Source organism: Opisthorchis viverrini (genome assembly GCF_000715545.1).
Source record: "Opisthorchis viverrini unplaced genomic scaffold opera_v5_541, whole genome shotgun sequence".
NCBI lineage: Eukaryota > Metazoa > Platyhelminthes > Trematoda > Opisthorchiida > Opisthorchiidae > Opisthorchis > Opisthorchis viverrini.
This window is the reverse complement of record NW_008752195.1, coordinates 124779-149439: the sequence shown is the minus strand read 5'-3', so window position 1 is coordinate 149439 and position 24661 is coordinate 124779. Positions and strand designations below refer to the sequence as shown.

The 24661-nt window shown below is 43.0% G+C and overlaps 3 protein-coding genes across 3 annotated transcripts in view; 2 read left to right on the top strand and 1 right to left on the bottom strand.

Moving 5' to 3' along the window:
• T265_11615 (hypothetical protein) overlaps positions 1–8289 on the bottom strand; it is a gene marked incomplete at both ends in the record, with an annotated part of 27944 nt that extends 19655 nt beyond the window's left edge. The window contains one exon of the mRNA XM_009178315.1: positions 8232–8289. Within this exon, the coding sequence (XP_009176579.1) occupies positions 8232–8289 (58 nt within the window). The remainder of the gene's footprint in view (positions 1–8231) is intronic.
• T265_11614 (hypothetical protein) overlaps positions 1–8457 on the top strand; it is a gene marked incomplete at both ends in the record, with an annotated part of 47573 nt that extends 39116 nt beyond the window's left edge. The window contains one exon of the mRNA XM_009178314.1: positions 8344–8457. Within this exon, the coding sequence (XP_009176578.1) occupies positions 8344–8457 (114 nt within the window). The remainder of the gene's footprint in view (positions 1–8343) is intronic.
• Positions 8458–8583: 126 nt separating this feature from the next.
• T265_15479 (hypothetical protein) lies at positions 8584–9516 on the top strand (the record flags this gene model as incomplete). Its single annotated transcript, XM_009178313.1, has 1 exon — positions 8584–9516. The coding sequence occupies one exon, from the start codon at positions 8587–8589 to the stop codon at positions 9514–9516; it is 930 nt and encodes a 309-aa protein (XP_009176577.1).
• Positions 9517–24661: the final 15145 nt, after the last annotated feature.

Sequence of the window (24661 nt, the reverse complement as noted above, 5' to 3'; positions counted from 1 at the left end):
GATGATGATGATGATGATGATGATGCTGATGATGATGATGATGCTGATGATGATGAAGATGATGATGATGATGATGACACGTGAACCGGAATGCTCACTTCTCGTAAATGCTTTCATGCAACACAGACCGGAACGGAATAAGCTTGACTGTGCTCTTCAGGGCGGAACTTTAAAAAAATACACCTTTGAATGTTGCTAGTGTGGGGAGATTTGGAAAGTTTGATGAAGATTTTATCCTACAAGTGAAGCCAGTCTATGCTGAGAAACTGAGAAGAGCTTTACAGCTGCTTCATCATTATTGGGAATAGTCAGTAGCGCGTATGTCACAAAATTCCAGGAAATCTCCAACCCGCGATCTACCGGCTTATAGTTTCAACAGCTGATCAGCAGTCTGATAAGCTCATACCTAGACAATCTGCGTGACTGGTCAACTTCGGCGTGTAGTGAAGTTGCTTGCAAAATCCGCAGAACTCGAAAAATGGGACCGCGGTCGTTTTCATTGGACAGTCCGGCGTAATGAAAGTTTAGCTCCAGGTGACTATATAGATGAGTCAAACTGTATTTGGACGGTCCCGGTTTTGTCCACAAGGACATGAGTGAAGATTTCATTGGTATCTGTGTGAAATCCTTTTTCAAGCAACACTGAGCGCTTTTTCAATTGATCCGTAATTTAGAATTAATCTCATAAGTTGCGACTCCTCAACCCAGCGTAAAGCATCACAAAGGATGACCGGTACGAATAAGCGAACGCACAAATAAATGTTATATGCTGAACATTCGAGTTCTAACTGAAAATCACAAAATTTACAACTGAGAAATGCGATTTCGGGTCATAAAATCAACAAATGTTTAGGATGGGTTGACAAGAAGTTCGTGGCAATGTGGTGGTAATTTTAGGAACTGAATGTGTGCCATCCTAGCGGTTGTTTGGTGAAGCACTGATTACGGCCAAACATGGAGTTACTGTTGTTATTTTACTCGTGCTTTACTCATGCTTTCTTAGTTTCTGTTTCCTGTGTATAGGTTGCGTGTAAGGGAATGAACACATTTTGGATTTGAGATTACTTGCAGAGGTATTCTGATTATGTCTTTAAACTCATCATTATGTTGTCGCACCTCTCATGTTGACATTTCATTAAGCTTGGTTGCTCACATATTGTAAGCAGGGTCTTCGTTCACGAAGGGATCCGAACGAGACGTCGCGCTCACGCTGGTCGGTATGCCTCACTTGAAACTTGCGAGCTTTTAGAATTCCCAAAAAGTGGTTTTTGTTCCTGAATTGTCTGGCACGTACTGTGGCTGTTGAAAGCATTTGACGTGGTGCCCTTCTTGATTCTTTTATCGATGGAGGAATCGCTAAAGGTGCTGTGAGTTTTTGGAAAGACAGCTATTTGGAACGAGTCAGAGCCGGACGTACAATATCAAGCTATGCTAATTTTTGGCAACCAGCCTTTGCTTGCTTTATTGACTTCAATCCGGTATTTAAAATACTTCCTCCTGCAAAACAGCTAAGTTTAATGTGAAATTAAGAACGCCAGACGATTTGTAAACAGCTCTATGAAGCTGATTGTAAATTTGCTTTGGATCACACCTGCGTGTGTACAGTTTCACCATCTGACACAAAGATGCATTTGCCTGTAAAATCTAGCCACTCCGATTAGACCGTGTTTGAAGACCCGATATGTACCTAACCGCCGGTACTTACAACAAATGTTGGTGCACAGACAAAGTGTCTATTGACATCTGCAATGTTCAACCTTTTTTGAAATTGATTCAAAGGCCTTGTTTCGGACACATTCTCCAAAACCCAGATAACAACCATCCAGACTTCTCCGGCGTTACGCGGAGGATAAATGAAAGCGTGGTCTCCAGGTTTTGGGTATATGTCGCATAGTTTGTTCTCCTAGAAGTCCAGGGTACCAGTCAATGAGCAGAAATGTTCCATTAGGAAATCGGCTCTCTTCTCCAGGAGTGAAAGCAGACGGAGTAGTTTTGGGGGAAGCTTTTGGCATCTTTTCGAACTCGCTGCTGAGCTTGCTGAAATCGTCAGACTTTTGTCGAAGACGTTGGCCTCTGATTTTAAGAAACCCGCTCGAGGTTGTGCATAAGTCTTACGTAGTGCGTATTTTGGTTCCATCTTCGTTCTTTATTCACCAATAGGTTGTTCTCAGTAAACCCTATATGTAATAGAAAAATTAAAGTGGACTTCAAAATCTAATACAGGCACTCGGGATTTATTAGCTGCACAAACTTGAGCATTTGGAATCCATATTTTTAGCTGTTCTGCAATGTTTAGAGGTGAGAATATCAACGTACTGTGCAGTAAACTGCTGAGGGATAGTGTGCTGTTGACCCCCAAAGGTTGCATGGGAAAGCCAGCTGTCTGATAATTGACGAACTACTCAGATTTCAGGTTAGTGTCAAGTAAATTCACTTGTAGGCAAAGTTACTCTTGGATATGCTGATCAAGTACCGGATTGACAAGCTGAAGAGCTAAGACAGAAGTTGGAAGAAAGAAGATTAGACTGATACTATGCAACAGGTTTCGGGAAGTAAGCGCACATTTCTGTTTGCCAGGCCGAGTCCCTTGTTCTAAAGCTGCTTCACCTGCTCTTTGCAAGCCACACTGCCTTCATGTACAAACTGACTTTTTTGTTTATTCTGTTACAGATAAGGGCTTTCTCTTTTTAGGCACTTTGACACGGAAAATTTCAACGTATTGTCATTTCTCTATCGAAGCACACTTTTCCTGTTGGTAGAGGCGAAATACACCCAGTTACGAATAAATTCGGATTTGCGAGAGACTCATCTAGAATACAACTGCATTTCTTGTGTATGACGCGTTCAAGCAATTGAACGTGCTGCGCCAGGCCACGATATTCGAACTATCGCAATGCGTGTACAGAGTACTACACTACTTATAAGGTTGTTGAAGATTCTTTGACAGCCCACGAGCGAAACCTTAGGCAGCCTGGCACAGCACATTTATTCGCTTGAAAACATCATAAACGAGGTATTCAGCTGGGTTTGAAGGTGGGTCTTTCGCAAAACCAAACTAGTGTATTTCGCTAATTTTGTGCAATTTGGGTTGTCGGAAACTCGGGGACTGCGCCTACCTGATGAGCACAAAGAAGGGCGAAACTGGTCGTGGGCTATCGAAGGAACTTCAGCAATATTATAAGTAGTGTACTGAGTCGTCTGTACATCCGGACCAACGGCCACTGTTCCGGCATAAATTTTAGCGTTTTACCATGGGCGGAGTCAATATCGGTGTTTTTCCTTTTTGTGAAGCATCAGCGACACAACTCAAACTGCATCATAAGAGCACGAGGCACTTCAACCGGGTAAAGGCCGCGATTACTCTTTCAGTTTGCCACTTTCTGAAGAATGGAGTTAACCGCTGAAGGCCGAAAGCCGAGCCTTGCTATTGGTGATAAAATCTGTTCCGAAAGTAATCTTTCTAGGAACACTGCGTAAGAAAGGGACGTTATTCTTTCTACTGCAGTTACGTCGGAACAAATAAAGCAAATATATCTCACAGTAATTTTTCTTCGACAGAAGACCTTGGGGATTTAATTACAAATATCTAACTTAATTCATCTTGATGGTTTTCGGTAGATCGTCCAAAGGTGTTTTGGTTTTGGTCCAGCTTACCAAGTAATCCCCACTCACTGCCATCAACAATGCGTTTTGCCTTCAGAAGATCAAGCTAAAGTAAGAATTCTAGTACCAATGTGTGGCTGTGGAAACAACGTTCCTTTTCGCCCATTTTCCCGCCGCACTTAATTGTTACACTTAGACTGTCTATGAGTTTCAGTGAGATAGATACTAGTGTAACGGTGATACTACTGGTGGGGAGGCACGCTAGTAGTATGTGTTGTTCGTAGAATTTCGCTTTGCGTCTTTTGAAAAGGGGAGATCTGTTGCGGAATTCGTGGAGTCACTTTGTAACATTTGCTTGGATTTCACCGACGAATGATGAATCTCCAGGAAAGTTCAAGAAGACACGTTCAGGAGAAGCTGGATGTCCAGTTTTTGTATATAAGACGCAAATTAGAGTTTTGTTTCTCTGTCCAATGGTCTGTAACCGGCCAGTTGACATCTCCTAATAAATAACTCCGCAGCGAAGGCCTTCTTCTTTTCCCTAGTATAAGACGTGAGCTCACTGACTACAGGGTCCACGGTTCGAGCCCGTCCCCAGCATCTCAACTGCTTCAGTCTACGCTTAAGCAACCTAGGATTATCTCGGTCCTCGCGCCAAAAGGACTTTACACCCCGACGATTAATATCATGATTATTGTTATTTTATTGAACTCTCGGGATAAATTTCCTCTCTTTATTTCGACCAGAAGAGAATATGAGTTTGCAGATCACTACGCTAATTTAAGCAAATAGTCAAATGTTGAGCAGTGCTTAGAATACCCAGTCCCTCCAAATTTACCACAGACCGATTCAAATATGAATATACATAAGTCTAAAACTGTAGAAATGTGAACAACTCGAGTCCTATTGATGTGGTCTACGATGAGACAAAATGAACTCGCACTGTTTCGGTTCCATTATATCGTAAGCGATTGTATCCAAGATACACACACAAGCACACTGTGGGGATCGTATCAGAGAAGGCAGGAATAATACAGAAAATCAGTGTTCTCATGCTTTTCACTGGTGGAGAGCTGTTTTTTAAAAACCTCTACCTTTTGTTCGGTGATAATTTCAAATAATGTAATAAGTGCTACTTGAATGCAAGCAATGGTCAGTTTGTCTGAACTCAGTGCGTTCGACAAAGAACTGGAAATACAGTAGATAAATTGGTTGTAGCTGGATAGACTGATCGGTTGACTAGTGTTCAGTTTATAAACAGATTCAAGTTTTGAATCCTGTTGGATTGTTTTTCTGACAGGCCACCATTGTAAACCTGTCACCAGTAATTGATTGAACGTTAGTTTGGGATGGTCTGCATCAAATGTTTTCCAACCCAGTTATTTCATCCCCCTGTGCTATGCTTGGATTCTGTCACGCAGAAGCAAAAAGAAAGACCGTTAGTACTATTTCGTATGAAACGGTTTGAGTTGCTGTTGAGTGTGATACGCCTGAATCACCGCGTTGTCTTTTTTGTTTCCTGGGTTGTTGGGCGGCATATATTACTAACCATACTTGAGTAGTATGTCCACTAGGAGAGCGCACACGGCAACATGTTGAGTAGGAGGGTCATTTGAGCTCCCCCAATTATTGCGCTGCAGATAAGCTATCCTTGACTCATTGTTAAGCGCTTTACCACACTGGTGGATTCTTCAAAGCCCTTCAGATACTCTGGATGTTCTTCGATGTTCGCTATGGTTTTACTAGGCTCCGTAGAAAGAAACCTAAAATTTCTTTCAAGGTGTCATTGTTAGAAAACAGCAGATCTTTGCCAAGAACCTGAGAAAAATAGCACAGAATTTCGGTTCTGATGGTAAGCATATGGTATCAAGTAAATACGTTAACGGAATTTAACGTTTCTTGGTATCTCATCAGCGCATGTCTTATGTTACGATACAAACAATCAATAAAGGAAGCCGCTAAATTTGGTTGGTAAATGAAAAAGGAGATAATGTATGCACTGGTCTTTTGTACAACCGGAATGTTATCTGATGGGTCGACGAATGATGTTCTGGACGCCACACGTGACCAAAGCGGACTCAGTGTTCTTACGAATTATTTCTCATGGCATAGAGCCTGATCTCACAATCTTACTGCGACGACCGCGGCCATCTTGGTCACATGACGTGCATCGTTTGATTCAGCGGCTCAAAGGCATATTAAGCTAATGTATGCTAATTAGATGTGATTTTGATCTCTACAACAATCAAATGACTACATTTCCCAATTTTACTTTAGTAACCAATCCAAGCGGCTTATTTCACTGTTTATTCCCATTTTATTCATCAGATATATATGGATCTGAAGAAGAGATCCTGAATACATTCATTTTCGTCACTCTTTTTTGTGTTTAATAGTTTCGCAAATATTTAATAACGTCTCTGGTACGTCTGGTTTTCCACGCATTCGCTTTTCTGAAGAGTGTGATCCTGGACACATGTTACAAGATCTTATGATTAATTTGGGCCTACTTCTCAAAAGCAGCTTCTCAATGTTGGCTTCTCTTTTTACGGAACTGGTCTGTTGCCTTAATTTTTTCTGCCTCGGAATGTTGACAGTTCATCAGAAAGAGAAACCGCTCAGTAAAGGTCATTTTATTGTGTAGGCTTTTTAAAAAGCTGTTTCGGAACAAAGCCTTCTCGTTATGGATTGGGCGAATGAGGGAACATAGAAATGTTCCTAATATGAGGCATACGGTTTCTATTCAAGCAACCCTCATGATCCTTCGGGATTCGTGAACTTTGCACTGCTGCTTATGTCCAACAGATATGAAGCAGCTATACTGTTTCTTGGCACTTCAGCACATCACTTTACGAACGAGATTCTGCATCATCGTCATCTCCAAAAATTAAGTGGCAGGACATGAAGGGTATCAGAACGTTGTAAATGTGATGTGACGATATCGCCAAGTTATCATCCAGCAGTTCAAAAAAAGTGAGTCATTTGGGAGAAGAAAACTGAACGCACTGATTGTAAATCCCAGTGGGCCACGGGCAACCATATTAAAACCCTCCTGAGAACGAATAAGTCCGAGTTATCAGGACCGAAATTCACTGGAAAATGGCTGTGAATGGGTTGGTTTTAACGGGAGAATCTAAACTGAAGCCTAGTTGAATTCTTCGTTTATGCTATTCTTCAACTGACTGGTCAAAGCCACTGCGGCTTATTTGTCAAGAAATCGCGTTTCCATACCGCCTAGCCACACTGACGCCTATAACTGCACGAATCCCTTTTAACGAAGGCTTTATATCAGTGGGTACTACTACGATCAGTGTACTTTGAAGCCCCGCCAGATTTCTGTAGACAGAATCGAGGACTGAACTGGAGTTGCGTTCTGCTTTCATTACAGTTGAAAAAGACATCACTGTATCTTGCAAGCATACTGATCACGTGTCCGGTTTCATCGCTCTCCTGCTGCACGTTAACTAAGGCTAAATCCATGGAACAGGAAGATTCAACATATACCTTTCAAATTGGCCCCAGATGCAGTTTACTCAACGATTTATACTGAAAAGTTGACGTCCTGTGAAGATGCTTGTAAATCGGGGTCTGTTAAAGTTCGCGGAACAACAAAACATAACGCACTATCGATTTTGACCTTCCTTTGGCACATCGGTTGGTCTGGTTCCCAAAGTATAGTCACCTATTTTGTACTTGATCAGCAGATTGTACGTTGTTCACAGTGTACATATATTCATCTGTAATTTAAATTGATGCTGACGGGAGACTTACCTGAAACTCATCTAAATCTTCTGTTTAGAATACACCTGAACTGGTGGTGGTTCATGAAGGTCGTCTCTTTTGCAGCACATTCAGCTGTAGAATATTATGAACCAGAGATTCAAATGAAATTCTATTGGCTATCCTGTCAAACTTCCCTGTACATGACGACAGTTCTATGCTGATCCATCCGTGCCAACGTTCCTCAGAGTTCGATACAGCTTGCCAGTTAGGGAGCGAACTTGATTCGAAACCAACGACGGTGTCGCGATTGTTGCAGTCTGGACTTAGGTAATCTGCAAGTGTCTCGGCCATCGCGCAACTTCGGGTGCTTTAAGCTTTTGCGTCGAGAGGGTGCTGCAGCTAAACTATTACTCCTGTCAAACCCATCACTCAGGAAATCTCAACAGTTGTCCTCAAGCTGTAAGTCACTTTTGTGGCTTATTCCACTTTTCGCATTGTATCTATTTTTATCAAGTGCACCTAACTATTGAATTCATCACATTCTAGTAAGACAGACATTTCTTAGTACTTGTTACCTTCTGATAATCCACTTACTTACGTCACAACTAGAGCACTAACAAAACCAAAACCACAGAGTTGCAGCAATAAGGATGCGTTGTAAGGAACGAAGTTGGCGGTGATCGACTATATTTGCCAAAAGATTGTCTTTATAGAGTAAACAGTGGCTTCTTTGCAATGGTCGTGTCAGACGGCTGGGTGGGAATTTCGGATATATTCTTGGTTATAGGTCACTCTGGATAACCACTGGCTCGGACCACATTTCAGTGGACAAATTTCACCTAATGGATTCTGGAATATTGCTGGCGAATTTAACCTAACTCACTTATGAGGCCCGTCGCACACACCTACATCTAATTTTGGCTTGTCATTACTTATACTAAGTTTTACAGCCTTCCGCATCATGTTCTCTTGTGAAATTCTAGTGTGTTTTACCTTCCTTGTACCTGTCCTCCTAAGATTGTTGTTCAGGCCTGCCTTAGAGACATGCGCACTGCTTTGTCACAGCCAGGTCTGTCGACCACGTCGCGCAACTGTCTCAAGGTCACTGCGATCCAATTGGATTCCATGTGAACGCCTATTGGTCCAGCTGGTCCGCAGAAGAATTTGGTTGAGCGTGTAGCAGTAGTGCATAAAGAATGACATCTAGCCGGCAGCGGTACCAAACACATTCTTGTCTCCGGTTAGTGAACACACCTATTGATGAGCATGATGTCCGCAACACGGAATGTACCGCTCACGCAATTGGCCTTGAAGCGTGAACTTAAGCCTGTGAGCGATATAACTTTGAAACACTGTGATCAGTCAACTCCGGCTATCATGCGGCCGGCGGAGATTTTACCCCGTAAACGACTGCTGTATAACACCGCCAGTCCCCATGCAGCCAGACGCAGCGCAGCACAAACTGAGGAGTCGAGCACTTCCGGAAGCGTCCCCACAAAAGATATGCCGAGACATCTTCCATCCCCAGCACACAGTGGAGGCTGTCTCTCCAGCCTTTTACGCATTCCTTGTGATGGCTTGTCTAGAAGCAGCGGAATGGGCGCATCAACCGTATCGCTGCTGGTGCACGCACCAAGTTTATCTCGAATGAGTGGACAGGTGGACGATGAGGAGGACGATTTCAGCTTTTGTACTGAGACAGGCCTAACCAACTCCATGGTCGTAAGGCGCAATGTTGATTTGAACCAAATGCGCCACGGATGTCTCGTATGTCAGTTGGGTCTGTTAGGAAAGAAGAGAGCAACAAACTTGAATCTACTCAAGAAACACGTCAGTATCGGTGCCGTCAATGTCTTTACATTAGCAGAGGATATACGTGAAGTCACTGGTGGATACTATGTCCCTGCTTTGTGTACTCTTCACAAGGAACTAGGATGGAATCCAGACTCCCTGACAGAGGCCGTCGACCTATATCGTGTTTTCAGTTCATCTAAGAATCCTGTGATCTCTGTCAGCCTACCCGACCTTTATCAAGCAGCTCAAGATTCTTATCCCAACGACATGCCCGAGGAACCAACAGAACTCAACGTTCATCCAACCTCACACCATGTCGAAAGCGATATTGGCCGAAAAACTAGCACATCCCAGGAAAAGTGCAAAAATTGGCTGGAAGATTTGGGAATGACTTGAACATCACCTTGATTGTAAACCTACATGTACTATCATTTCACTTGGGCTAAGCAAACGGACGCATGATCAGGTGGTGTACAGACGGTGATTTTTGAATAACATACATGGGACATCAATCGTGCGCTTTCTAACTGCTCCAAACAAGCCCAACTGAAAACTCGTATTTTTGTTCAGTTTTCCAATGCATCATTCGTCTGGTAAGAAACACCGTATGTGAATTCGGTTTTGTGAATACATGTTTCGCGTTCTAACCACATGAACGGTAGGTGTTATCAGCTTCGGTGTGTCGAGGCCCGATTTGGTTCGACATTCGTTGGGATGAGAACAGGAACTCTGACGTTGCGTGATATTACATTCAGGCCATGTGTAAGCGAACTATCCGATAGCCTACTCAGTCATTCTCACTCTAAGAATAAAGTGTAAGCTAGCTTCTATTGACGCTGTCCACACTTCGTAGTTCCTAAAAGTGAGAAATGAGATTTTACGCTTATTCAATTATTTTCTTGGAAAGACAACCCGATGGAAAGCTGTCATTTCGAGGGACATAAGCTCAGCTATCAAGAAGTACCGAAACGTTTAAAAGTAATCGCTTATCTGAGGCCATTTACTAGTGTACTGATTCGATATCTACACGCCTCGATCGATATGATTAAACAATCACTACAAGTACACCGGAAGATTGTCATCAATTCTAGAAGTTCTTTTGCGGAGAAGGAAATTGAGACGTTTTGGGCGCTACGATTTGCGTTTCTGAGTAGAACTACTCAAGGGTAGCCAAGCGACCATTTGACGTTTCTATCACCAGAATAAATTGGAGGGCGCATTCCACATGTATATTAGGTATTCTCCAAAAGATTACCATTCTTTTGGATATCTCCAGAGTGATTATTTATGTGAAAGGCTCAGCGAAACTCCCAGCTACATGTGGCAACTAAATTACCATTAAGTCAAACAACCTTCATGTCTGTTTGAGTATTAAGGCGTCCTATCTTTATTTGAATTCATTTTAAATTTAGGCGATTATCTTATGAAAGGAAAGAGGCAAAAACGCTATCTTGAATCGCACCAGCTTTTCCAGTGTCGCAAGCAAGTTAACGTTCTCTGTCCTTGATTTGCTTAATTGAGTTTGAGTTTGCTTTGAGTTGCTTAACTGAGTGTGTCCAGACAGCTTCTCACTGTAGGAGGTAATTCAGCACTTACATCTGTTGTAATACAGAACTGAATGAAACTCGCCTGAACTGTCAGTTCTCAGGTCGTGGCGAAATATTGATTGATCAGCTGATTTGAATTGTGGTTATGATGAAGGCCGAAGTGGATTGCTGATTGGCCAAAAACTGGAGTTGTCAGTGGGATACGCTGTCTGTTCATCGGTCAATTTCCGTGGCTGAACAATAAAGGAAATATTCAACGGAGGCCACCAAGAGAATCTCAATCGATGTTCAGTCATTCGGGATCGACGTGGCTTAGCAGTGTCTAATCGTCATGTTGAATAGTGTGAAGATGTTTATAAAAGCTGGTGGGAGTATTGGAGCAAACTTTTCGTAAATTTTGTAAATTTTTGAGCATTTTGTACTTTGTCCACCAATGCAAGGATATGGTTCACTGAACTGAGGAAAGCCACCGCTTCAAGAGACAGAGAGCAAAGTCTCTTCCAGTGGGAGGAAAACCGTTGTATACTGACTCACCCGTAAATTGTCAGTACGCGATCCTCAGTACCAGTCCAGAGAGCAAGTCTCTTCCAGTGGGAGGAAAACCGTTGTATACTGACTCACCCGTAAATTGTCAGTACGCGATCCTCAGTACCAGTCTAATCCTAAAACAAACTATGGGTTTACACCAGTGAAACTCCAAGTTGTTGTGTCATCCAAAACGATGAAGAAACAATGGTGATAACGACCGAGTAATGTTGTGGAATTCATCCAATATGTATCACATAATGTTCGCGCTTCCAGATTCCCGAAAAGGCGGTCCTCTTTGATCGTTAGTAGGGATGTAATTGGCGAAAGTTTGCTGGTACTTTTCTACAGGCCTAGAATTTGCTTATCAGCGCACCGGCTTATCCTGCGGAGGCGAGACGTCCTGGTTCCTTCAAGGGGTTATCTTCCAATTCCATCCCAGAAACTGGAGATTCCATCGTAAATAGCTATAACGAATAGGAAATCAGAAGAGATCTTAAGGAATTTTCTGCCGCCGAGGATTCCTATAAAGCCACCAACCTAGCTGGGGGCCGCCAATTTGAAGGAGGTTTTTTAACTATTCTGTGAACATGATATATTCTTTTATTCTTAGACTCCTGGACGTGCGAGAGTACATGAATGGCTTTTGTACACAAGTCAGTATCCATCAGGGATGCCCAATCCCCCCATTCTTATTTAATTTTGTGATCGGTGAGATAACCAAACAACCACTGGAAAGTCTTCGAAGCCCCAATGTTCAAATAGCCTCTGACGAAAAACTGCTCGATCTGTAGTATGCAGACGATATCGTTACCGTCTTTGAAGAAAAGAAGGCTCGCGTTCGTTGTTATGTACCTTGCACCCACAAAGTGTAAGGTTATTCTCGTGGACATGCAATCAGTAAACAAGCCACTCACAATCCAGGGAAAGGCTCTCGGAGTTGTCGAGTGTTTTAAGTACTGCGGAAGTTGTATTAGTTCCGACTGTATTGTGACAGGTGGAGTCAAAGCACGAATCTCCCAGGTTCGGGTCGCGTTTTCTAGTTCGAGACACTTATGGCGCCAAAGCCATATATCTTCGAATCTCAAGGGATGCGTGTATCAGGCTACCGTACGGACTACTCTGTTGTATGGCTGTGAGACTTGGCCTATTCGAGCGGCGAAACTGGGACGTTTTAATGTTTTCGACAATCGTTGTCTCAGACCCATAAGTCGTGCGTGTTGGTGTCAGTGAATCCATAATGAGTCAGTTAGAAAGCGCGTTTTTTGATTGTGCAACAGGTACTTCCATTGAAGAATGTGTGCAGCACCAGAAGATGCGTTGGTTGGGACATGTGTTGTGCATGCCGAACCATCGTTTGCCAAAAAGCGCTATTTTCCGTGCTCATTTGAGAGTGGCAGAAACAGACAGGTGGCCAACTGTTGAGCTGGCAGATGGGTATGGAAGAGAAAACGAAGCGTCTAGGTGCCGTTGATGCTACTCGCCTTCCGGGATGTAGACCGCGAGGTATCCACTTCGGTTGGTTGGAGATGCTGAAAGACATGACTCCTAATCCTGGTCCATGGTGTACTTGTTTTCAGTTTCTATCCAGATTGCCTGAATGAGTGTCTGGTGATGTGGTCACCTCGGAAGATTGCAGTAATTCAGCACTAAATCTCATACCAGTCCACATTTATTCTTTTCTTTATAATGAGACTTTCAACTAAACGATGGTTGCACGGCAGCGAAGCATCAGTGTTGAATACTGATGTCATGCTGTTGTTTTTGATGTTGTTGATGATGATGATGATGATGATAATGATGATGATGATGATGACGATGATAATGATGGTGATGATGAAAGTCTGGACGTGTTGGTTCTTAATTAAAACGTAGCTACTAGGATCGGAACTGTATGTCCTTTACCAGTGCGATACTTGCTTGTAAATGACACTCGTACGTGTGTTATGCCATCTGTGTACTGTTATATTGAATTTTGACCTGAGGGCCAAATAATTCAAGTGTAGTTACCTTACTGGTAATTACATCATTGAGGCAACGGAAAAGACAATTACGCAACTCGAGTCCCATCGCCAAAAGGATATCACCAAAAAGCCAGCCTAGCTTTGCGGGATCAACAAGCGAGAGTCTGATTTTCAGTTGGAGGGAAAGGCTAAGTACCTGCAGAGAGAACAGGGTGGTTAGATAGCCAAATCACGGTGGTGACTCAATAATGGTTATGAATTTAGCCCTTACAAGTGAGCAAGCGAAGCTGGCTCCCGCAAGCACTCAGGAAAGTGATGGATCCTACAGGATTGATGTCGACAAATTCTTGTTACGCAAACACCAGAGTGGACCACAGGCGAGTTCATATTTGACCTTGTGTCGTCACAGCTTCACTTTCGGTATAAACACCACTGAACTGAAGTGGTTTCATCCCGAATCGCTCTTTCATTGAAAATGCAGAAGTACAAAGTACCGATGGATGCATACTACTGATTGCACAAACCATACAACGGGGGTCTTTCGGTACTTTGTTTTGGCCCTAAAAAATCAAAGCCTCGATATACCCTGAAGACACTGCCTGTTCTCGATACCCAACTGGTTTAAGCCAACAAAACACTCGTAAGCTTCATACACCTTATGCACCAACCTAAAAGTATTTCCCAGTCATCTAAAAAATAAATCCACTGTCGATTTAGTGGACAAATAAAAAAGTCCCCTTGTAAGAATCTAGCACGCATTACGCCCAGAAAAACTGTAGACAAATGAGATATCGCCTTCTGACAGATCAGCACTGGCACTGTCGTGTGACCCTCGGCTGGAAGGCTTCGCCTTTATGGGGAGAGAAAAATTGAGGGAACACCCGAGGACACCGTCCGTTGCCCAAGAAATAACGCAGAAGTCTGTTCACATGACTGTGTTAAATCTGCGACAAAAACTTCTTTTGGTGACTGACTTGTGTAGACGTTTTGTCCTGTACATGAAGCCAATCTATGCTGTACAGTGCTCCTCGACATTGCAGCCTAGATTGGTTTCACTTACAGGACGAAATCTCCACAATAATCCCAAATCTCCTAACACTACCAACACCGATTTTTGTGCTTTTTTGCGCGGTAACAACGAACAGCTTTGGATGCCCAGGTGATGGTGACCAGTCAGCTCATTATGATTAGCTCATTACCGAACAAGTTACCGAGGCTAAATTTACCTCTAGTTCGGTTTGCCAAAGACAGCCGTCTTGTTTTGACACGCTGAATCACTGTCATTTTTCAGCAACGGTTGTACAAAGTTGCTGCGCATCCAGGATAGCCCCCAGGTCATCTTTCCGTCGCGGGACGTCCTGGTGCTGTTTTGTTGAGAGAGCTGTGTAGTTCGCTGTGACTGGTGCAATGCTGATGAGAACAGACTACTAGATTGTAGAGCCATTCAAGAACTGTAACCCAAAACTTCACGCAAGCGATCGTCGACTTTGCCTCAGCGTCTCCAACCAACGATGAAGCGCTTCTCAAATTTTCATAAAGGAAACTACTCACAAGGTTACTGAAAACTCCTCGTCAGCTCACGCCCGGTTTCACTCTTCTAGGGGCTCGTCAGGTAGGTCCAATCCCCGAGTTTCCGTTAACCTTATGTTCTACTTGAACATTCTTATCACTTCCCGACTGTAATTCGGGATACTCACTGTCTGTTTCTCTCTCCTTCTCTACGCCTCATCATTATCATCATCATCGACAGCATGACATCAGTTTTCGACACCGATGCTTCACTGCCGCTTCTCTACGCCTACGCATTAATAAACCAAACATTCAGCATGGAAATTAGGCGGGAAATTCCAGGAAACTGTGTTTGCACCCTCGATCCTAATAGTTGGAAGTGTCAGTATTCCGCACTGGTAACCGGGAAAGTGTAACAGCCGAAATGCGCGGTTGTTTAGTTCGATTTTTTCATCCACCAGTGGACGGTGATTAGACAAGTACGCGAAGAAGCCAAGCATCAAGACCACCGTTGAGGTAAGTGTTCCGATAAGTGTTCCGGCGAAATTAAGTCAACATGTGACCCTCCGAAACAGGTACGAGGTCACCCGTCCTCAGGTGACGAGATATGACACCGGACATAAGTGTTTCTGACCGCAGGAAAATTTCATCAACATCATCGTCCTCGACAGCGTAAAATCAGCTTTCAACATTAATGCTTCGCCCATATTTCGAAACAAACCGCTCGGGTTCTTCATGTCAACTGTCGTTTTTTGGATATTCCGATCTCGTTTCCAATGCACACTTATTGAGCTGTCCATTTGTATCCAAATTCCTTCAAATACATGAACGATATAGCAATTCGAATTCGATATTCACTGGTGATAAGAACACGCAGTGCTCATCGTGATCGACCAAATGTCACTGGAAATATAGTGGTCAGTCGAGAATCAGCTTCACTCTTCTTCCGATATTACACTGTGATATTTCGTCTTACTTGCCTCTGGGTTTCAAGTAAACGTTGGTCACAAGGAGACGAATGGGCACACTTGAAATCTGATTTAATTGAAAGAACGCTCAGTTGCACACAAATATCGAATGTCTAATAACCGAAGATCCTGGGGGTGTCAGTGGACTACGGTATGTCCGCCACACAATGATGCGTAAATGAAGACATCGTAGTGAATCAGAACCGTTAGACCATCAAACAAAGCTTACCAGGCTGGGCCATACGATACTCTTACGTAAGCGAACGTCTACGATGAGAAGTGCTTTTTTTCTTTCCACAGCACGACTGGCGAAATGTCTGCAGGAAGATGGTCACGGCACGACAGTGCGGGATGTGGTCGGTCACTGTCCAGTTGAGTGCAATGTGGCCTTTGCGCTACCCTGGTCGAAGTTCACGTGACTTCTCTAGCACATTATTGGAAATCCTGCACGCACACGACCAATCAGAAGTTTGCTGTGCTATTGGCTATCCATTCTCTCTAGCAAATTTTTTCATTCGTTTTTTTATATTTATTTTGTATAGAGTTTAAAGGGATAGTCCATCGGTCCCGCTTAATACGTTGTACTCCGTACGGTGCTCAGTTGTTTGTTTTATAGTCGTTCGAAGCTCTAGGTACCTTAATATTGATATTTTTCCATAGAGGTATACTAACTAAGTTCCCCTGTTCTCTCCTCCCCCGTGTCCGGTTTTGCTACTAGTATCTTAATGTCGGTTTGATTTTGTTTCCGATTGAAACATGGGTTTCCGCCGCTATAAATCATGGTGTTTTCAGGTTTTTTTCTGAGGAAAATTAGTTTCTCGGGGTACAAAATCGATTAGGCAGGTAAGACGTGGATCTTCAATCAACCTTCAATATATAAGAATTTATACAGAAATCTGGTGTGACTAACTGTCTCTGAACTTTCACGCAGAGTGGCCTCGCCTCAGTGAGAAATCATTCTTCGGCGATAGAATATGATTCCACAGAAGAAAAGGAAGGAATATTAACAGAGTTATCAATGTCAGAATGTAATTTCGCATGGTTACAAAGATCAACTTCTTACCACGAGAATCACCGAACTGGTCGAGGCAGTTTTTCGGAAAAGATATCATTCAGAGTTCCGTTGGGGACCTGGAATTTACAATAGCTAGGGAGCTCGCATCTAACTATCCTGATCTGATTGTCACTACTCAACAAACTTTGTCAGCTGCATACATTTGTCATCTTAGGAAAAGACACTACTTTTTAACCGCACTTAGTTGCTCTTGACAGTGAGGAATGGTTTTAAGTAGTCTCCCGAAACAATTCTACGAAATTCAATCACAGGAGTGTCTTGAACTGAACTAGGGAAGGTGACCCGACACATGATGTGGTGGCCAGATATCATGTTCGTTGAATCGTAATGGGATAAGTTCATTTCTCTCTGTGTTGACATCAATGTGTAAGCAGTTATACGTCAAATTTCGTTGCAGGATAGTTGTCTTTCGCTGGCGATTAGAGAAGTTACTCTTTATCACATAAACAGCTTTGTTTATGTATTGCGCAAGCAATTACCAGGGATTTTTTCTGTGAACGCTAATCTCAACTTCAACACACTGTCTTTGGGCATATTGCAAATTAGTTCGGACACTGAAGTTCCAGTTCTATGTCTCTGCACAAGCTGACTTATTCGATCTGGTCCACTGGGATTTAAAATCTCTAGACACATGTGGGCTGTCCGATAGTCTGTCAGATGAATATTCCGCCGTAGTGGCCGTCAGTACCGTTCGATATATGTGAACGTTCGTGTTTCTGGCGTTAGGATAACCAGTTCACAAAAGTAGTCACTCAGCTGTATCATCCGTTTGGCGCATAGCTGCTATACCGCTCCTAATCACTGATCAGTATTTGACGTGACCCTAAAAACGCTCCATAGCATAGTCTCGACGAAAACAAACGTGTAAAAGTTGGATCAGTCGATATTTTCATGCTATTCTTGTGTCCCCGATATAATTAGGCTTGGGCTTCGTTTGAGAGCAGGAAAAATATACCATCAATCATCAACCAGTGGATTCCATGGTTCAAAACAGGCTGTGCTCACCGGGCTTCCCCAAATGCAAACTTGGTATGTCAATATCCTGTGCCACGTTGCTTCTCGTGGCGCTAGGTCGTCATTAAACCCTATGGTTTGTGAGAGCGACAGGAACAACAGAATGTCCAGGAACAAGAGCGCACCTGCTGAGCGAAATAACGGAACTGTCTGTCTGCGTGCTTGCGTGCTTGAATGCACATTGTCACGTTTGGTTCACGTTGTCTAGTCAAACCAGACGAGGTGGCGCTATCTAAGTAGTCTGCTCCGAAAATCAATTTGATCGATCTGTTGAATAGGAAACGTCAGAAGAAGGGGAAAACGGAAGGTTCAAGACAGTATTGAGTGTTTTTCTAATTCCTTGAACGGATACAAAACAGGTTTGTAAGACTCAGAAGATATCGAAATGGGCGTAGATTACGTTACAACCCAAGCTAGAGTAATCGAAGATCGATAGGTTTTTGTTCCATACCGGACAGTTTTGCTTCAAGTACCCATCTTTGCAAAATGCCATTGTGGCTTCGTTAGGTAAACTGATTTGAATCACTCCGAGGCGCATTCATTAGTATGAATATAAGCGTAAACTAGCCGAAAAATAAGGTAAACATCTTAACTCTGGATTCTTCAACGAAGGTTTTTCAGAGCTGCCACCAGCGGAACGAAAGCGATTTTGTCCCAGTTCGTGTGTTCTTCCTCTCCCTTGTACAGATGAATTCTTTTTCTGCATTCCTGATCTTTATACACTAACGCGAACGTAATTATTAATTCGAAGTTAACCCAGTCAAAAGACAGATGGCATTACTGATGAGGCATCGAACAACAAGACCTAAAAGCTTTCGATACTGAGGGTTTTTGATAGACTTCCTATGAACGTAAGGAATTTAAGCTGGTTGGATTTGACGATGAAGAGACATGTCACTATTCGCCTTACTTCAGCAGTTCTGCAGTGCTACATTCCTACTTTAAGTGACATTCGTGAAGACACCTCCGATGAATTGCTCGGCTGAGTAACTCTGACAAGTTGGGGTAAACATAGGCATCCGTGAACCCAACGGCTCGTGAAACTGTGAAGCAGTCGCTGCCTACTAAGCATGTTTAGCTCAAATGCATCTTTTTCCTGACCGGGAAAAAACAGCGTGACTTTGTAGACTGAGATGGCCATGTAATTTCCTTGCGGTGATTTTCAATTTCTTGGTCATTTCTCAGATATCTCAGATTGAGCTCAACTTTGCGCGTCTAGAGCTCTCATCATCATCATCATTATTGTTAACTGTAATAACCACGTACTTGTCGTACAGTGTTTGTAGCTGTCGCAGTTTCGTTCATCGATAATTTGGGGGGGGAGGTTTTGGTATGCAGCTGCGCATTGCAGGCGGGAGATGACAAATTGGTGCATAAATCCAACACTGTCAGTGGGCTGTCAAGTGGGGGGTTGGAAAAGGATCTATGCATTGAAGGCAATAGATTGGATGCATGAGCGTCATTGAGGGCGCGACTGGGCCATGTCTGACAATGTCTCTAACCATTGATGTGGACCGTCTCGGGGTCTCCATCCAGGAAGACGGCAAAGACCAGCACAGCTGAGTTTGCTGGCAATGACTTTCATACTTCGCTGTCAAGTCATTGTTTGACCGCCTCTGGCTCTCTTCTCCCTTTCACGTGGTTGTGCCAAGAGAGCCCTTCGAGGAAGTCGGTCGACTGGCATACGCAGCACGTGGCCAAGTCAGCGCAACCTATGCAGTGTGATCAGTTCATCTATCGAGGGTGAGTTATTTCTCCCGAATACCATTCGACGTACTTCAGAATTGCTGACCCGGTGTTCCCACCAGATTCGGGCAATGTTCCGAAGACATCGATGGTCAAACACTGAAAGACTTTTGACGCAATAGCACTTTTTACACTTTGCGGGTGTGAAGCGCATGCCGAACCGCGAGGCAGAATTATTCAGATTATTTAATATTGTTTGCATTCCCACGGGGTCATATCAAAGAAGAGTTTATCGTCTGGTCATTCAGTAATCTTCGTACTAACACATCTAAGCCGTTCACGGATAAATCCATTAAATCTGTGTAACTCTATTCTGCCTAGGTTAAGTGGTTGGATTTTCAAGTCGACGTGTAAAACCGAGCAGCTTGTATTTCATCACAATCCATCGCAAACTTTGTGCTTTGTGTGGAGCACCGACATTCTCAGATCTTGTGGTCACTAGCTGCGCACTGCGTTTTTAAGAGCACGAACATATTTGGGAAAATTTGCACTGAATTCGGTGTGAATAAAGCCTAAGAGATTGTGCCTTGTTTGGAACATTTTTTTGACATAGTTTTATTAGCAGTGGCCTAACTGTTGAGCAACATACTGCAACCCAAAGGTGACCGGCTAATTTTCAGCACAGCTGTTCTCGTGCGACTAGTCCATTATTACGACTATCCTTTCGGTCCAGTAGCAACGCACAGGAGTGTATTGGCCAAATTCTATGATCATCCACCTGCCTAACATCGTGGCATTTTATAGTAATTCATTGATCGTGAGCTTGTGAGGGCAGACACGGTGAAGGCGACTACACGTGCGCACAGCTTAGTGTAAGGGACTTAGCGCTTTACTTTGCTGTTTTGAGACTCAACTCACCTCAGACGGATCACTGCGTATATTAGCTCGTCATCAGTGGATAGGAATGTCTAGAAAGCAATACAATTTACTACAGACAGGTTCTAACACAACGATAAGTTGGATACTCGCGGCGATTGCCTTCTAATTCGTCGCTGGCTGAAATAAACGCAAATCAGTGGAACGCGTGCTGAGCTGAATGAATAAAGACGTCTGAGTGAGTGTAGCATTCTCCGCATTGTGTTACTTCGCGACTGTCCTAGATGGAGTTATGGGATTCATCGGAATATCCAGTGTTCTTTGGGGACGTGTAGCTGAGTTCACAGGTACTCCGCCAAATCAAATCAAATGACTGGATTTCTCAGAAAAATAAACAGTTTTGGTTCAGCGGTAGGAACAAGTATTTAGTTCAATAACAAATTTTCTGTTCGCTCAGTATTTGAATTCTTCACGCCAACGGTCAGATGAATTATTTGGTTGGCTTCTGATAATCAGTTGATGAGCGGATCCTTCACGTGGATTCTCCCCGTCGGTTCCTCCCCCAGACGCCGAATAAACTGGATAAAGTTGGCATCGAGTTCTTGAAGCTGATGGCGCATAGTATAATTTTTCGGTGCCTGTTATAAGGAGCACTAGGAATGGCTCCTTCTGGCACACATGCTGTACTGTTTTGTTTTAATTAGAAGGGATCGCATTACTACAGATAACTGCTTCGTTAACCTTGGTCCAATTCTGCACTCAAGACAGAGGAGGGCAACTATTGTGGGAACCTTGCACAGAATCGAAATATCGAATTCAAATGCCTAAACTGGATATGTACGCAAAAATCTACTCCTGTGGCTCTTTTCGTGAATAGCTAGATTTGTGGAACAACAACAAGAAGCATGTCTTGCCGCTGTCAATAGTGTACCGCAACCATTCAGACGAAGGGTAGGGTGCTTAAAAATTCCCCAGCTAAATGAGTGTGTAAAGGGAATAAGTATATTGATACTACTGTAAAGAGCAGGCCGATGGCCGATGCTCTTCGTCATGCGATGCATCAGTGACCAAAGGTAATGTACCAGTTGGGCCGGACGTCGTTCTTCTGTCTACTCAGGTATTCACGGACAACCGACGATGGCTGTGGCCACTAACAGTTAACAGTCAATTTTGTCAAGCTACCTGTGGATACTTTCAGACATGGTTTAATGTTTTCCCCAGTTGAAATGGAAAATAACACCTAGTGCTACTCACAAACTGATCTGTTCGAAACAAAATTGCAGTATATGCTAAGCAAGATTTGGTTCGGTTGAGCTAGCTTGCTGTTTAGCTGTTCACCGAACTCTGCAGGTAGCCAAAAGGTGCTTTATCAACGTTTGAGGAGATATCATCGGCGCATAATTTGTCGGGTACTTCCTCCAGGTCTAGCTAAGTTTATGTAGCTTTTGAAGAGCATGTGATTTGCCCGTTCGCAAGACACAAGAAAAGGAAACGAGCCAATCGGGATAACGGAACAGAACTACTGAAAAGGAGGTATCTCACGAACCAATCATATACAAGTACATCGGACTGCGACGCAACACTGATTTCAAATGGACCAAACAAATCGTGCGCAATCGAAAGGGTCAGTTAAATTACAGCCATTAAGTTCTATATTATTACAAGTAGACCTGACGGAATTATCCAGTCAACCACGCTCTGATCATATCTACTTGCATGAAACTGGAACGTTTGTAAGCTATCTGTCAGGATCAGCGAACATAACAACCGTCACCTGGTTCTCGGCCAAATTAGCAGGAGTTGTTATCTCAGAGGACAAAGAAGAATGAAGTAGGCCCCAAAAATTCGAACGCGTCCGTGAGTACATTGATGTCTACCTTCAAAGTATTACAGTTACTGAAAATCAACAGCGATTTTGTAACGTTTTGCCACGGATGGACCAGTTTTATCGACGTTTCCGAACAAAGCCTGCTTCACGAGGTTTACATACATGCAGAGCTTCTGTTTTCCATACGAACCCAAGTCTAAATTCAAAGAATCTAGGTCATTCAAGGTTTTTTCAGTAGGTTCCGGGGACTTCCAAATTTAGTCTATTGATTTTTAGTTTGTTCACTCATCTATCTTACTAAGAAATGCAATGTGGAATGTAACTGGGAAGTAGAGAAGCGAAACTTTAAACACCAGGACTAGTAAATGTTAGAACTACTACTCTGCGTAATGGTATAGTACATATGTAACGGTGGGTACTACTGATAAGGCACGCGAGTAGTATGTTTTCTCGTAAATCCGAGTCGCGTTTCTTGAAAATGGAGATCACTTACGGAATTTGTGAAGCCATTTTGTAGCATTTGCTTGCATTTGAGTATCATTCAATGAATTTCTAGGAAAGTTCAGGAAGACGTGTTCAAGAGAAGATGGGGGTTCAGTTTTTGTAAATAAGATGCAAGTGAGAGTTTTGCTTCCCTGTTCAATAGTCTGTTCTGTAACTGTTGGTGTTCCGCAAAAGGCTTTCTTCCCTTCACATGTAGTATATATAGTGGGTGGGAGATTCACTCTGACACTAAAGAACACAGGTGCATACGTAATCAATTTCAGCTGTTCCCTTACTTCTTAGCGGAGCTAAGGCTTTTTCAGTATCTAGCTGTTTCCGAGGAATATAAATAGTCCAATCAAATCGACTGAAAATTTCGATACTAAGAACGATGGATTTGTGGCTTAAAATGAACTAGTGGTTGACAACACGTGCCCTGTCTAAACGTATAAACCTGGCAGTTCCGGGGAACCTGCTTTAACAGGCCATGTTATATGAGTAGTTTCAACTTTAATACTAAGCGCTTTTCAGAACTCACTGAAACACAAGAAAATTAGTTTTGGTGCGTCATGTCCTACTCATGTACACGAGTTAATCACATATAACTAAATAGACTACACAATATAAAGTCACTTGCTATCTAATCCACGGTAGATGTGTTTGTCAGCAAACAAGGAGATAAAACTAAGTTTTCGCATGCCCGAGAGCTACCAAAACGGTCTTCGCGCGAGTGTGGAAAATCGACCATGGAATACTACTTACCTCCGTCCCCTTATAACCTTGAGATTCCAAGGTCATTGGTGTGGAACCAGGCCTCAGACAGCTCCATCACCACACAAGTTATGTAAAATTAACTTTAGTAAGCACACCTACGCAAAACGCAAGTTCTATCATGAAAACCCATTTACTTATCAACGAAGACACCCGATATCAGTCTATCCTAGTCCTATTTATGCAATTTTCAAACTCTTTGGCGCACATTCATTCAAAAGCTAGGAATGACTGGTGTCCTGTAGGAACTTATCGACGTCTTTTTCGACACCTAGAACACTGTAGTTGGTGGTGCTACAAGTTCCCTAACTATATACTCGAGAATTATCTGAAACTTCACATTGTAGTACAGTAAGCTTTCTCTAAGTGCAATCGGAGTATGTAAACCCGTTTTTTCGTCAACATCTACATTTCCTGGATTTGATGTGAATAGCCTGGATGATATTTGTAAAGGCTTCCACGCGACTTACCCACAGATGATGATATCAGTACACTTTATCAGAGGTCATCATGGGAGATAAAGGAAAGGCATGCAGTCATGGGCACGTACCAACCCAGTGTGGTCGACATAGTAATTTCATCTATCAGCATTTGGAGGACTTACACAAAGCTTCGAACCCTTGGCTACCATAAACAGTTGGTCTTACCAGAAAGAAATGAGAATATCTGTCACCAAGCTGTCAAAACAAACGTCTTTCATCTGTTTCCTCTGCACGTCAAATTAAACCGAAATACAAGGGAAAATAAGTAATTGGGAGAAGTCAGAGGTAAATTTAAGTATCTTTGATTGTGTGTTTCAGGGTCTTGTGGAATTGCTGACCGACTGAAACGGTTTATGGAACGAAGCATTTGTCTAGCAGCACTGTTTATAATACGTCAGTTCACTCAGGATGACAGTACTAATGACAGACCATGGGTCCACTGCGTGTAGGTTTATGACATTCGGCTAACTGGTCAGTTCAAAATCATCACTGTTGTCAGTCAGACCTCATTAAGGTGAGTGTTTATCGCAATATCCGTAAAATTATGCGTTCACGTGTGAAGAAAGCCTGATGGGAATTCATTTAATAGGTCTAAGTGATGATATCGAACAGAAGTGATACCGAAAGAGGATTGTCCGACAGTTTTAATGGAATTTCTGTGAAGTATTTCCATCCTAATTATCAGGAGGCCTTCGCATGGCAAATCTACCCTTGCCCAGTGGGTTTCAGGCGTGTGTCACGCTACCTGACTAGGAAGTCCTGACTGGCGGGTCAATCGATTGTCACAACCAGGACAGTTACTGGGTCGTCGTT